General features: G+C 44.1%; 1 protein-coding gene across 1 annotated transcript; it reads right to left on the bottom strand.

Annotated features, from left to right (window-relative positions):
* Positions 1 to 8,064: 8,064 nt before the first annotated feature.
* prph2lb (peripherin 2-like b) lies at positions 8,065 to 11,712 on the bottom strand. Its single transcript, XM_037750109.1, has 3 exons — positions 11,106 to 11,712; positions 9,310 to 9,556; positions 8,065 to 8,890 (listed from the first exon to the last, which is right to left on the bottom strand). Exons 1-3 carry the CDS (start codon positions 11,684 to 11,686, stop codon positions 8,639 to 8,641), a joined length of 1,080 nt encoding a protein of 359 aa, XP_037606037.1. The 5' UTR covers positions 11,687 to 11,712; the 3' UTR covers positions 8,065 to 8,638.
* Between the last annotated feature and the right edge of the window lie 2,326 nt (positions 11,713 to 14,038).

Genomic DNA, 14,038 nt, shown 5'->3' with positions numbered 1-14,038 from the left:
AGGGTCACGTGGTCTGACTCTCTCTCTCTGCTGCAGTGCCTCTGAGCAAGTGTCTGTGGTTAGTCCAGTGTCTGTGGTTAGTCCAGTGTCTGTGGTTAGTCCAGTGTCTGTGGTTAATTCAGTGTCTGTGTTTAGTCCAGTGTCTGTGGTTAGTCCAGTGTCTGTAATAACACTGGACTGTCCTACTGTTATAACAGACACCTGAATTAACCACAGACACTGGACTAAACACAGACACTGGACTAACCACAGACACTTGACTAACCACAGACACTGGACTAACCACAGACACTGGACTAAACACAGACACTGGACTAACCACAGACACTTGACTAACCACAGACACTGGACTAACCACAGACACTGGACTAACCACAGACACTGATCTAACCACAGACACTGAATTAACCACAGACACTGGACTGACCACAGACACTGGACTGTCCTACTGTTATAACAGACACCTGAACTAACCACAGACACTGAACTAACCACAGACACTGAACTAACCACAGACACTGAACTAACCACAGACACTGAACTAACCACAGACACTGAATTAACCACAGACACTGGACTGACCACAGACACTGGACTGTCCTACTGTTATAACAGACACCTGAACTAACCACAGACAATGGACTAACCATAGACACTGGACTAACCACAGACACTGAACTAACCACAGACACTGGACTAACCACAGACACTGAACTAACCACAGACACTGGACTAACCATAGACACTGAACTAACCACAGACACTGAACTAACCACAGACACTGGACTAACCACAGACACTGATCTAACCACAGACACTGAATTAACCACAGACACTGGACTGACCACAGACACTGGACTAACCATAGACACTGGACTAACCACAGACACTGGACTAACCATAGACACTGGACTAACCACAGACACTGATCTAACCACAGACACTGAATTAACCACAGACACTGGACTGACCACAGACACTGGACTGTCCTACTGTTATAACAGACACCTGAACTAACCACAGACACTGAACTAACCACAGACACTGAACTAACCACAGACACTGAACTAACCACAGACACTGAACTAACCACAGACACTGAATTAACCACAGACACTGGACTGACCACAGACACTGGACTGTCCTACTGTTATAACAGACACCTGAACTAACCACAGACAATGGACTAACCATAGACACTGGACTAACCACAGACACTGAACTAACCACAGACACTGGACTAACCACAGACAATGGACTAACCATAGACACTGAACTAACCACAGACACTGAACTAACCACAGACACTGGACTAACCACAGACACTGAACTAACCACAGACACTGGACTAACCATAGACACTGAACTAACCACAGACACTGAACTAACCACAGACACTGGACTAACCACAGACACTGAACTAACCACAGACACTGAACTAACCACAGACACTGGACTAACCATAGACACTGGACTAACCACAGACACTGAACTAACCACAGACACTGGACTAACCACAGACACTGGACTGACCACAGACACTGGACTGTCCTACTGTTATTACAGACACTGGACTAACCACAGACACTGGACTAACCACAGACACTGATCTAACCACAGACACTGGACTAACCATAGACACTGGACTAACCACAGACACTGAACTAACCACAGACACTGAACTAACCACAGACACTGGACTAACCATAGACACTGAACTAACCACAGACACTGAACTAACCACAGACACTGAACTAACCACAGACACTGGACTAACCATAGACACTGGACTAACCACAGACACTGATCTAACCACAGACACTGAATTAACCACAGACACTGGACTGACCACAGACACTGGACTGTCCTACTGTTATTACAGACACTGGACTAACCACAGACACTGGACTAACCACAGACACTGGACTAACCACAGACACTGAATTAACCACAGACATTGGACTGACCACAGACACTGGACTGTCCTGTCGTTACTACAGACACTGGATTAAGCACAGACACTGGACTGTCCTACTGTTATTACAGACACTGGACTAACCACAGACACTTGACTGACCTGTCGTTACTACAGACACTGGACTGTCCTACTGTTATTACAGACACTGATCTAACCGCAGACACTGATCTAACCACAGACACTGGAATGACCTGTCGTTACTACAGACACTGGATTAAGCACAGACACTGGACTGTCCTACTGTTATTACAGACACTGAACTAACCACAGACACTGGACTGTCCTACTGTTATTACAGACACTGAACTAACCACAGACACTGGACTGTCCTACTGTTATTACAGACAGTGAACTAACCACAGACACTGGACTGTCCTACTGTTATTACAGACAGTGAACTAACCACAGACACTGGACTGTCCTACTGTTATTACAGACAGTGAACTAACCACAGAAACCAGAGGAGGAGGGGGTTCTGGGGTTCTGTGGTGACAAAGCACTTTCTCCTGCATCTTTAAATTATTCATCACCTACAGGAGAATGTGTTCAGACTCTAAATGGGTCCAGTAGATTCTAAATGGATCCAATGGAGTCTAAATGGATCCAGTATATTTTAAAGGGATTCATTAGACTCTCAAGGGACCCAGTTGGATCAAAAGGGATCCTGCAGACTCTAAAAGTATCCAGTAGACTCTAAATGGATGCAGTAGACTCTAAATGGATGCAGTAGACTCTAAAAGTATCCAGTAGACTCTAAATGGATCCAGTGGATTCCAAATGGATGTAGTCGACTCTAAATGTATGCAGTAGACTCTAAAGAGATCCAATGTACTGTAAAGGGATCACGCGGACTCTAAATGGATCAAGTAGACTCTAAATGGATCCAATGGACTCTAAATGGATCCAGTGGACTCTAAATGGATCCAGTGGACTCTTAATGGATCCAGTGGATTCTAAATGGATCCAGTGGACTCTAAACAGATCCAGTAGATTCTAAATGGATCCAGTAGACTATAAATGTTTGCAGTAGACTCTAAAGGGATCCCGTGGACTCCAAATGGATCCTGTAGACTCTAAATGGATCCAGTAGATTCTAAAGGGATTCAGTAGACTCTCAAGGGACCCAGTTGGATCTAAAGGGATCCCGCAGACTCTAAAAGTATCCAGTAGACTCTAAATGGATGCAGTAGACTCTAAAGGGATCCGGTGGGATCTTGAGGGATCCAGGGGACTCTAAATGGATCCAGTAGATTTTAAATTAACCTAGTATACTTTAAAGAGATCCAGTGGATTCTAAATGTACGCAGTAGACTCTAAAGGGATCCAATGTACTGTAAAGGAATCCCCCCCGGATTCAAAAGGGATCCAGGGAATTCTGAAAGGATCTCGTGGACTCTTACGCGACCCAGTTGGAGCTAAAGGGATCCCGTAGACTCTAAAGGCATCCTGTAGACTCTAAAGGCATCCTGTAGACTCTAAAGGGATCGACTAGACTCTAAAGGGATCGACTAGACTCTAAAGGGATCCAGTGGACTCTAAAGGGATCCAGTAGACTCTAAAGGGATCCAGTAGACTCTAAAGGCAACCTGTAGGCTCTAAAGGGATCGACTAGACTCTAAAGGGATCCCGTAGACTCTATAGGCATCCTGTAGGCTCTAAAGGTATCGACTAGACTCTAAATGGATCCAGTAGACTCTAAGGGATCCAGTTGGTAATGCTGGTATCAGATCTATAGACTCTGTACTAATCTACTGCTGTAACTGGATCCTGTCGTGTTGCTGTTAGAGACCAGCTGGTTCAGGTGCGTTGAAGGTTGCTGAAACACAGAGAGATCTTGTGCTGTACTTTGTGTTTCCCCTCCATCAGGGTCACATGGCGGTTCTGAGGTTTATTGTCCTTCCTGAGCTGCCGTGCCTCGGTGAAGGTCAGTGAGTCTGCACTTCCTTCCTTAAAGCTGCAGATCACATAATCTGCCTCTGCTGGATTAAAGCTCTCAGATCACACGGCCGGGCCATCGCTGGCCCCGCCCCTCCTGACACACCTCCATCAGCAAATCTGCAAAACTAGCGTGACAAAATGGATCAGACAAAATGTAAGTTGTTGTTGTGAAGCTCAACAAAAAGCTCATAATGTGTGTGATTGTCCATTACAGCCTGCCACTCTTCAGAGATCTACATAAAGTTACTGGGCATCTAGTGGCAGCTACTGGACCACAGGTCATCTGGATCTACTGGGTCTACTGGGTCTACTGGGTTCTTCTGGACGATGAAGTCTGAATCTAAACAGATGGACCAGAATGAGCAATAACAGGAGGAGGAGATGCAGATGGAGACGGTCAGGTGATGAGAGCTGAATACAGACCAGATCCACCACCCCTCCCCCACCTGCCCTACTCCACCAGACCCTCAGTCCCATCCCCCACCCCCCATCAGCATGTAGAGAGGCTGCAGCCCGACTCAGCACCCTCATCCTCCTCCTCCTCCCTGTCATTTATTCATGACCCAACACAGTGGGATGACGAGGAGGAGGAGGAGGAGGAGGAAGGGCAGTATTACTATCGATGCTGGTCAGGAAATCTGGTCTCTCCTTATACCTCCCAGCTCTTACAATGTAAATTCAGTGTATCCCAGAATAAAACCCAGTATGTCACAGTATAAAACCCCCAAATGTCCCAGTATAAAACCCCAGTGTATCCCAGAATAAAACCTAATATGTCCCAGTTTAAAACCCAGTATGTCCCGGTATTAAAGCCCAATATGTCCCAGTTTAAAACCCCAATATATTTCCAGTATAAAACCCCAGTGTATCCCAGAATAAAACCCAGTATGTCCCGGTATTAAAACTCAATATGTCCCAGTTTAAAATCCATTATTCCCGGTATTAAAACCCATTATGTCCCAGTTTAAATCCCAGTTTGTCCCAGTTTTAAAACTCAATATGTCCCAGTATAAAACCCAGTGTATCCCATAATAAAAACTCAGTATGTCCCGGTATTAAAACCCCATATCTCCCAGTTGTTTTCACTCAGCAGAAACCCAACATCTCAGGGTCAGGGTGACGTGAGCTCACCCTACTCCTGCCTGCATCCAATCACGGCCCTCCTCAGCCCCCTCCTGCTCCTATTGGTCGAGGGTGTCAACAGAGCGGCGTGTTTCACGTGCAGCAGCAGCAGGTCAGTGAACGCCTCACAAGTACTCCCAACACCATTCATTCATTATAGGAAAGTGGATACTGTAAGTATTTAGGTGGGTTTGGTCAGCAATCATACTACTACTACTACTACTAGTAGTAGTAGTAGTACTACTGCTAGTACTACTTGTACTACTCAGATCAGAAAGTCACACAATAACACAAACAAACTAACCGATCGATGCAGCGGTAGACCAGCTACTGTGTTCTGAGAGGTTAAATTACTGGTTTTGTGAATGGAGTCTGGTGGCTTTGAAGGAAAAGTGACTGTCTGACAGTGAGGTAAATATTGATTGACTAATATAGCATCAATAATCCCAAAGTCTGATCCTCAGAGGTGATGACATCACCGGCCTCATTAAGTCTCTGCAGGGTCTTTGAGTCGAGGATTTGAATATCAAATAAAGTTTTGTGTGTTTGAACAAAGCAGCGTTCACTGTTGCCTCGTTCATTTGGGCGTCGGGGCCTCCTGGCAGCGCCGTCGCTCTCCCAGGACTCGTTACCGGGCAACCAGCAGTCGGCGGCCATGACTGCTTTGTCCATCAGGAGACTGAAAATTGAAAGAGAGAAGGAACGAACAGTTTCCTGTTTTCAGTTTCAGAACAACAACATGAAACTTTTCTTTCTTTAATCAACAACGTGAAACACTTCCTGGTGTTTACGAGGCTATATATACACTATATATGTTTATTACACGGCTGTGTTGAATACTCGATTCTGATTGGTCAACCACAGCGTTCTACGGTCTGTTATTTCTTTATAACAAACCGTTGCTATGTATAACAAGCCATTGCTGTGTATAGCAGACCGTTACTATGTATAACAGACCGTTACTATGTATAACAGACCGTTGCTATGTATAACAGACCGTTGCTATGGGCACAGTTCTGATGTCGGACACTGACGGACCATTTTTGTGTCAAATTATTGATTTTCTTAAGTAAGCAGCCATGTAATAAGCGTGATAATGTACAGCTAGCGGGTCATTGTTGTGAAATAAACCCTGACTGTCGGGGTTTAAATGACCGGCTCGCTGTACATTATCCCTTACATATATATAAATATATATATATATATATATATTTATATATATATATATATATAGTATAAATACGGCAGTAGTCAGAGTGTGATTGTCTGCTCTTCACTTCCTGCTCGCTCTGTGTGACGTCACAGGCTCTCATTGGCTGAGACAGTTAGGTAACGACCCGTCACCTGACTCCAGGTGCATTGTGGGACATTTAGAAGTAAATCTGAGCTTGTTTTATAAGATCAGGCCACGCCCCCAGTCTGCGATGTCACTGGTAGGAGAGAGGGAGGAGAGGAGACAGAGGGACGAGAGAGAGGCGATGGAGGGAGGGAGGAAAGGGAGGAGAGAGAGAGGAGAGAGAGGGAGGAGATGGAGGGAGGGAAGAGAGGAGAGACAGAGGAGAGAGGGAAGAGAGGAGACAGAGGGAGGAGAGAGAGAGGAGACAGGGAGTAGAGAGAGAGAGAGAGGACAGAGAGAGGAGACAGGGAGGGAGGAGAGAGAGAGAGAGAGGAGAGGGAGGAGAGGAGCGGAGAGGGAGGGGAGAGAGGAGAGAGGGAGGAGAGAGGAGACAGAGGGAGGAGAGAGAGAGAGGAGAGGAGGAGAGGAAATGGAGGAGAGGAGACAGAGGTGGAGAGGAAGGATAGAAGGAAGGACAGGTGAAGAAGGAAGGACAGATTCATCATGGTAGTAGCAGTCAGCATCAGAATAATCTGGGGCACTGAGGACCACATGGTCATCACCATGACAACCAGCTCCCTCTGTGATTGGCTGCTGGTGGAGCTGCAGTACTGAACATCACCAGCAGGAGGAGACAAACATCACTGATGACCACAGCTCTCTAGTAGTAGTAGTAGTAATAGTAGTAGTAGTATCTGAGAGTTTCAGCACCTTGGACAGAGATCAGTGTGTATCTGTAGTATATTAGTAGTAGTAGTAGTAGTAGTAGTAGTAGTATCACAGAGTATCAGTAGTAGTAGTAGTAGTATCAGAGAGTTTCAGCACCTTGGACAGAGATCAGTGTGTCTCTGTAGTATAGTAGTAGTAGTAGTATCAGGAGTATCAGTGTGTCTATTTAGTAGTAGCAGTAGTGGTAGTAATCGTAGTAATCATAGTAATAGTAGTGGTACGAGTAGTAGTATCCGAGAGACAGAGATCAGTGTGTCTCTGACTCCATCCAGTGGACAAACACACGAATAACAACATTAAACTTGTTTCAGTGTGTGGAAGTAATAGTGGTAGTAGTAGTAGTAGTGGTAGTAGTAGTATTAGTAGTATCATATATATATATATAGATATAATAACAAGCACTGAAACACTGTATATTAATAATTACATCAGGAGACATCACAACCTAAAGTGTCAAAGACAAAACAATAAATATGAATAAACCTGCATTAAAATATTCCGTGTTAATAAATACAAACAAAATCATCAAACTGTGATCTTTATTAAAATCATAATACAATCATACAGTTCAGTTTCCACCGGAACCGACAGACTTAGGCTAGCAGTTTCCCCTTGCTTCCAGTCTTTGTGCTAAACTAAGCTAAGCTAAGCTAAACTAACCACATGCATAGAGATGAATCTGATGAATTAAATTCTGGACTGTTCCTTTAAAAAAAAAAAAAAAAATGGCCTCCTGTTGGTGTTGAAGTGGAATCTGATTGGCTGGATGTTTTATGACTCATCACTTTATTATTAGGAATCAGCTACAGATAGCAGGTTAAGAGTAGATCTCATAGAAGTGGTGTACATCATCTGAAACCAGGGAACCTGAAGACTAATTTGAGACGCAGCTCAGCACTGATCCTTCATCAGGACATTACCTTTAATGTCCTGATGAAGGTCCTTGTTGACCGACACGTTGACTAATAAAGCAGAAGAAAGTGTGTGCGGGAGCAAGTCATTTTTTTGAAAAAGTACATATTGGAGGGGATCTACTCCCAGCACCACAAACAATTTTGAGAATGTGCATGTTTTCCTCTTCTTGAAGTTTTAAGACTGTAGCCAGGTGAGATGGCCGCCGCATGGTCCCATCCTGGAATGACAAGTCATTAGAACATGTCACATCTACTATTTTATATCTCTGATGTAACATGGCTAACATGCTAACACCAGCAGTCCAAAGGATGTTTTTAAAAACCTTATAAAGCTTCTTCACACTCGTAAGTTCTTCCTTCCATCTGAAGGCAGACATCCTAGCATCAGCTGAACATTTTTCCAAACGCAATGTTTGGAAGGCATCGGTGATGCTTTTCTTCAGCTCCTCAGGAAGCTAACATACTGAATAAACGAGGACCAGAGGACGGATCCACCTCAGAGCATCCTGGAGCTGGAACTGGGTTCCTGAGTTCAGGAAGCATCAACTGGAGGTTTTGAAACCTGAGGTGTTCCGGCTCGTCCTGGTCTTTCAGAAGGTCTTTGACTCCTCAAGCTAGCTGCTAGCTGGTCCTATGGATCTGGACCTGGGATGGCACCTCTCGCTCAGCGGCGGCGGGCGGCGTGTAGATGTTCGGGTCGTCGTCGACCTGGTAACACTTCCCCATGTTCTTGATGATGTTAAAGTTGGACCGGGCCGTTTCTGCCAGGCTGTTCTCCAGAATCCAACCATCAGACTCTGAGTCTGGATCACCCAGCAGGAGAACGTTCTCCATGGCCGTCTGCAGGTAACGGACTCCCGTCAGAACCAGCAGCTGGTGGGAGAAGAAAAACATGGTGTCTTTAGAGTGACATGGAACTTGAGCCCATTTCACAGCCTGTTCAACGGCATTATTCTGCCTCACTGTTGGAATGCTACTACTACTACTACTACTACTACTACTGCTACTACTACAGCAGCTGTAGATCATGAATCAGGTTGTTAAACTGTCAGTGAGTTTGATTTTATTTTGAAATGCCACATGTTCATTTGTTCTTTCTAAATAGAACGCACTACTACTACTACTGCTACTGCTACTAGTGATGCTTCTTCTACTACTCGCTGTTGGAATGGGGGGATGGCATTGGACTTGTTGAAAGATGTGTTCAGATAAACTACTGGGCGCACAACGACACACTTAAATCACTGCAGATATTTCTGTATATATTTAGTCAGTGAGTCCGTCAAACGTACCTCAAACAGCCAGATGAGGAGCACGGTGAAGCCGATGGAGCCCATGATGCTGGTGTAGTGGTCCATCAGGGCCTGTCGGCAGCCTCTCCTCCACAGGTTCAGCTGCTGGCTCTGCTGGTCAAAGTTAAAATGGGCCCGTCTGTCGCTGACCTGCTGCTGGATGCAGGGCCGTGGGGACAAGGTGCTGCAGCAGCTGAAGGGAACGCCGTCCATCAGGTACTTCCCCCCTACGTTACTCCTTAGACGGCTGCAAGGAGGAGCAGGAAGTTAGGAACCTCTACTACTACTATTGCTGCTACTGCTGCTATTACTACTACTACTGCTACTGCTACTGCTACTACTGCTGAAGGGAACGCCGTCCATCAGGTACTTCCCCTCTACGTTACTCCTCAGACGGCTGCAAGGAGGAGCAGGAAGTTAGGAACCTCTACTACTACTACTACTGCTACTACTACTGCTGCTACTGCTGCTACTACTACTATTACTACTACTACTACTACTACTGCTGAAGGCAACGGCGTCCATCAGGTACTTCTCCTCCACTTTACTCCTCAGGCGGTTGAGTACTTTAACAAACTCCTCCTACAGATTTAACCCAATCGACTTCAAATATGGTCAGTCCAATCTAAAGACCTTTGTGATGATAAGTTGTTAAAAGCTTGAGTTTTTATGAAACGACGTTGACGGGGCAAGGCGGAGAATTTACATGATTTTTCATTAAACGACAAACTGTTGTAACTCGACTGTATTTGGTCAAATCTGCCCCAAACTTGACCTTCAACCGGTATCCTGCCAGTACCCCCGACGTGCGCAAAGGTGCAAGGGGCCTGATCATCGCTGCTTGCAGCTTTAATTTTATTTTGAAATGCCTCGTGTTCATTCTTTTTTTCTAAATAAAACACAGACGAAGGTGTTGATATAAAAGAAAGGGTGAGTTTGAGGTGACCACAAGTGAGGTCAACATTTCTGCGTTGTGTGTTTAAAGACTCGGATTGTCTCAGGTCAATGTGAGTCCCTTGAACCTGAGATGAACCCTGTTGTTTAAACCTAATTAATCCCCGGACATTTGACCTCACTAGCCTCCAGTCTGAACTGCAGTGGACCAAAAGCCTCAATCTGAAAATACCCTGTTTACTGCCTGCTGACAGATTGGCTCGAACATCAGTGAGTCACATGTTGAGGGACAGTTGCACTGCAGTCCAGCTGGATCCACTCTTGCTCTACAGAATCTAAATCACTGGAATACAAGCTGATCCTCCACCAGAATCAACCATCTAGATTCAGGGAGATCCATTAGAATCCACCTTCAAGCATAATACTTTAAGAGGATCCAAAACAACAACTGGGTTCTACTAGAATTTAGTTGTTCCTTTGGGTTCTAGAGTCATCTAGACTCCATTCAGGTTCACTAGAATCACCACCACAATCCGGTAAGTCTACTAGAATCTATAAGGGTGCATTCAGATTGAACAGGAAGTTGATCACGTGAAGTCAAACACTTTGGGATAAACCAGATTTCTTCACTCAGGATGAAACTATTTTTAACTGGGATGAATCTTCATATTTTACTGACTTCACTGTAGCTTTAAGATTAAGCTTTAACTCTTTAGGTAGAAACTGGACTCAGGTAAAACCCTGTAGGATCTGAAATCCACTGTAAATCTTCTAGTTTTCACCAAGATCCACTAGAGACTGTTGGAATCGACTAGACACAGAAAGAATCTGCTAGAATACAGCAGGATCTATTGGGATCGACCAAAGATCCAGTGAATCCCAGTAGATCGGGCTCCACTTACTCCACCACGCTGCTGCTGGTCATGTCCAGGTAGCGGGTGCTGATCCACTGGACTTGGAGCCAGTCCCGGTACCCAGTGTTCCCACAGCACTGGAACTGGATCTGCAGCAAGTCCAAAGTCTTCTTCAGGTAGCAGCGACCCGGCGTGTCCGTGTCCTTGTAGTACCTCATGGCGTTCCTCAGGCCCAGGAACAGCGACTCCTCCAGCTGACTGCGGATGCTGTAGCACATGAGCGCCCCCGCCAGGACGCAGGAAGTGAAGAAGAAGGTACAGATGATGTACGGCATCATCACCAGTTTCCAGCGCAGGAACTTGTTGGTGTCGGTGCAGTCCAGGCAGATCTTCGCACCCAGGAAGTTGATGCAGCAGGCCGCCAGGCCCGTGGTGATCAGCATATGTGGCACGTAGAGGATTCCTTGCTCTGACATCACTTCCTGCCATTTCTGAATCTCTACTTTGAGGAATAAGCCCATGCCAAAGAGGATCGCTCCCGTCAGCACGGAGATCCAGTTGAGCAGCCAGAGGACCTCAGCTAGCTTCTCTCTCTCCGCCTTGGTGAAGGTCAGCTTACCGACCGCCATCTCAGTCCTGGTTTTTATGTGTCACGTCCAAGCGGCCGGAAACATGGCCGGAACTGGAGTGCCTTAAGGTGCGGTAACACTTACGACGACTAGGTGCTGCATTCAAAACGCGTCAGATTTTCTCTGGAAAAAGAAAGTCCCAGATGGTTCAGTCCAATCAGGTTTCACTTCCTCTCGTCTGTTCCACCCTGCTGCCCATATTTGGAAGTTCCTGGCTTTGATTCACAAAATGGTGCTGAGCGTAAACTTGTCTTCAAATCCAGCTATTGTAAACAAAGTGGTGGTCCTCAAATCCAGTCCACAGGGGTCTGAGAAGATCAGAGGTCAGAGTTCAGTGTTCTGGGTTCAGAGTTCAGAGTTCAGTATTCTGGGGTCAGTGTTTTGGGTTTAGAGTACAGGGTTCTGGGTTCAGGAGTCAGGGTTTAGAGTCCAGTATTCTGGAATCAGGGTTTAGGGTTCTGGGACAAGAGTTCAGGGTTTAGAGTTCAGGGTTCTGGATTCAGGGTTTAGAGTTCAGTGTTCTGGGGCAAGTGTTTTGGGTTCAGGGTTCAAAGTTCCAGGTTCTGGGTTCAGGGTTTAGAGTTCAGTACTCTGGGGTGAGTGTTTAGAGTTCAGGGTTGAGGGACAGAGCTGCTCTCGGAGCGTCATAAGGAGCTTAGCGAGGTATTTTAGGTTCTCTTGACTGCAGACTCCACAACCAGGATGTGATCGCTGCAGGAAGAAGGTCAGAGTTTAATAAAACTGATCGACGGAGCCTATCGATGATCAGATGATCAATAAGAATCACGTTCCACATGTTGATCAGAACCTGCATACAGAGCATGCTCAGAAGACCTACTGCCATCCTACACCCTCTGATACTTTCTCACAGAAACTATCTTTGATCAGGCGGTACCGATCAATAACTCGTCTGATAGAACTGTCACTTTCATACAAAACAGCCGTTCACAAGAGCTCACAACAGGAAGATTCATCAACAATAATTCATCAACGCTCAGGTGAAGTGAGCGAGTGTCTCCGGTGTACTCAGCCAATCAGCAGACAGGAAGATAAAGACAGATGTTTACCTGTAGTCGTCCAGCTGCTGCCGGTCTTCCCTCCGACCCGCCATCATTCCCCTCCGACCTGCCGTCACCATGCAGCTTCTTCTTCTGTTTCACAGCGCGCAAAGTAATATTACTGCTGAGAAACAGAGTTTTGAGACGTCTGTTAACCGGCGGCGGTAATCTCCTTACAGCTAATCAGCCTCGTAATACTGTCCTACTGTCTAACCAGCTGGACCATCAGCAGGGAGGATGTCCGTCCACCACAGGGTGTCCTCCACGCAGGTTACACCTTTTATTTAGACCTATATACATGTATATGTATATAAGAAAGATGACTAATACTGTATGAATGCAGCTTGGTATAATGTAACTGACAGGAAGTAGTCAGAGGATGTGTGACGTCATCAATACTTCATCAAATTAAAAGAAGTAATATCACAATCTAAAATTAAACTTCCTTCGTTCAAACTGCAATAAAATTATTAGTCAGATCAATTTAATTATTTTGTATTATGCCAAATAACATAATAATAATAATAATAATAATTACATTCCCTCAAAATATGACACTGTCTCTAATAAGTAATGTTTATATTTATTGTTCTAATATATTATATTTATTATTACTGTGTAATTTTTTTTGTCTTTAACATTTCTGACTAAATTCATCTACAACTGTTGTTTTTTAACCGTATTTATAAGGACATTGGAGTAATTGAAAGTCAAGTGTATTGATTTTGATTAATAAGGTGATGTTATGTTGCTGTAAATAAATGAATGAATGAATGAACAATAATAATAATAATAATAATAATAATAATAATAAAACTGTGTAGACTCCTTTTTATTAATTACTTTTGTCAAAAATAATTTTTAATCAAGTTAATAAGTTGATAATATTTTGTTACTTCTTTGGTGACATCATTGTGATGTTTGTGTTTATGTATTTATTTAAATTGTTTGGTTTTATAAATACTGACAACATTAGTCTCGACATTATTTAAATCCTGTCGATTTATAAAGTTAAACTGTATTTTTTATCATTTCCCTTTCAAACTGAGCACTTATTAAATTATTATATTTTTTAATTATTTATGATAATTAATTATTATATTTATTTTATATTATTTATTTATTTATTTATTTATTTATTTATTTATTTATTCATTTATATGAGCTGTGTAGCATAAACAACAAGTGAGTGAATAAATAAATAAAATTAAAAAAATATATAAATGTAATTTTTAGACATATTTGGTGATGATGTCACGCCCATGACGTCAGACCCCGGTGTGTCCCTCTACCA

Source organism: Sebastes umbrosus, chromosome 18 (genome assembly GCF_015220745.1).
Source record: "Sebastes umbrosus isolate fSebUmb1 chromosome 18, fSebUmb1.pri, whole genome shotgun sequence".
NCBI classification, from domain to species: domain Eukaryota; kingdom Metazoa; phylum Chordata; class Actinopteri; order Perciformes; family Sebastidae; genus Sebastes; species Sebastes umbrosus.
Note: the sequence above shows the minus strand (reverse complement) of the source record. Positions and strands in the feature narration are given on the sequence as shown.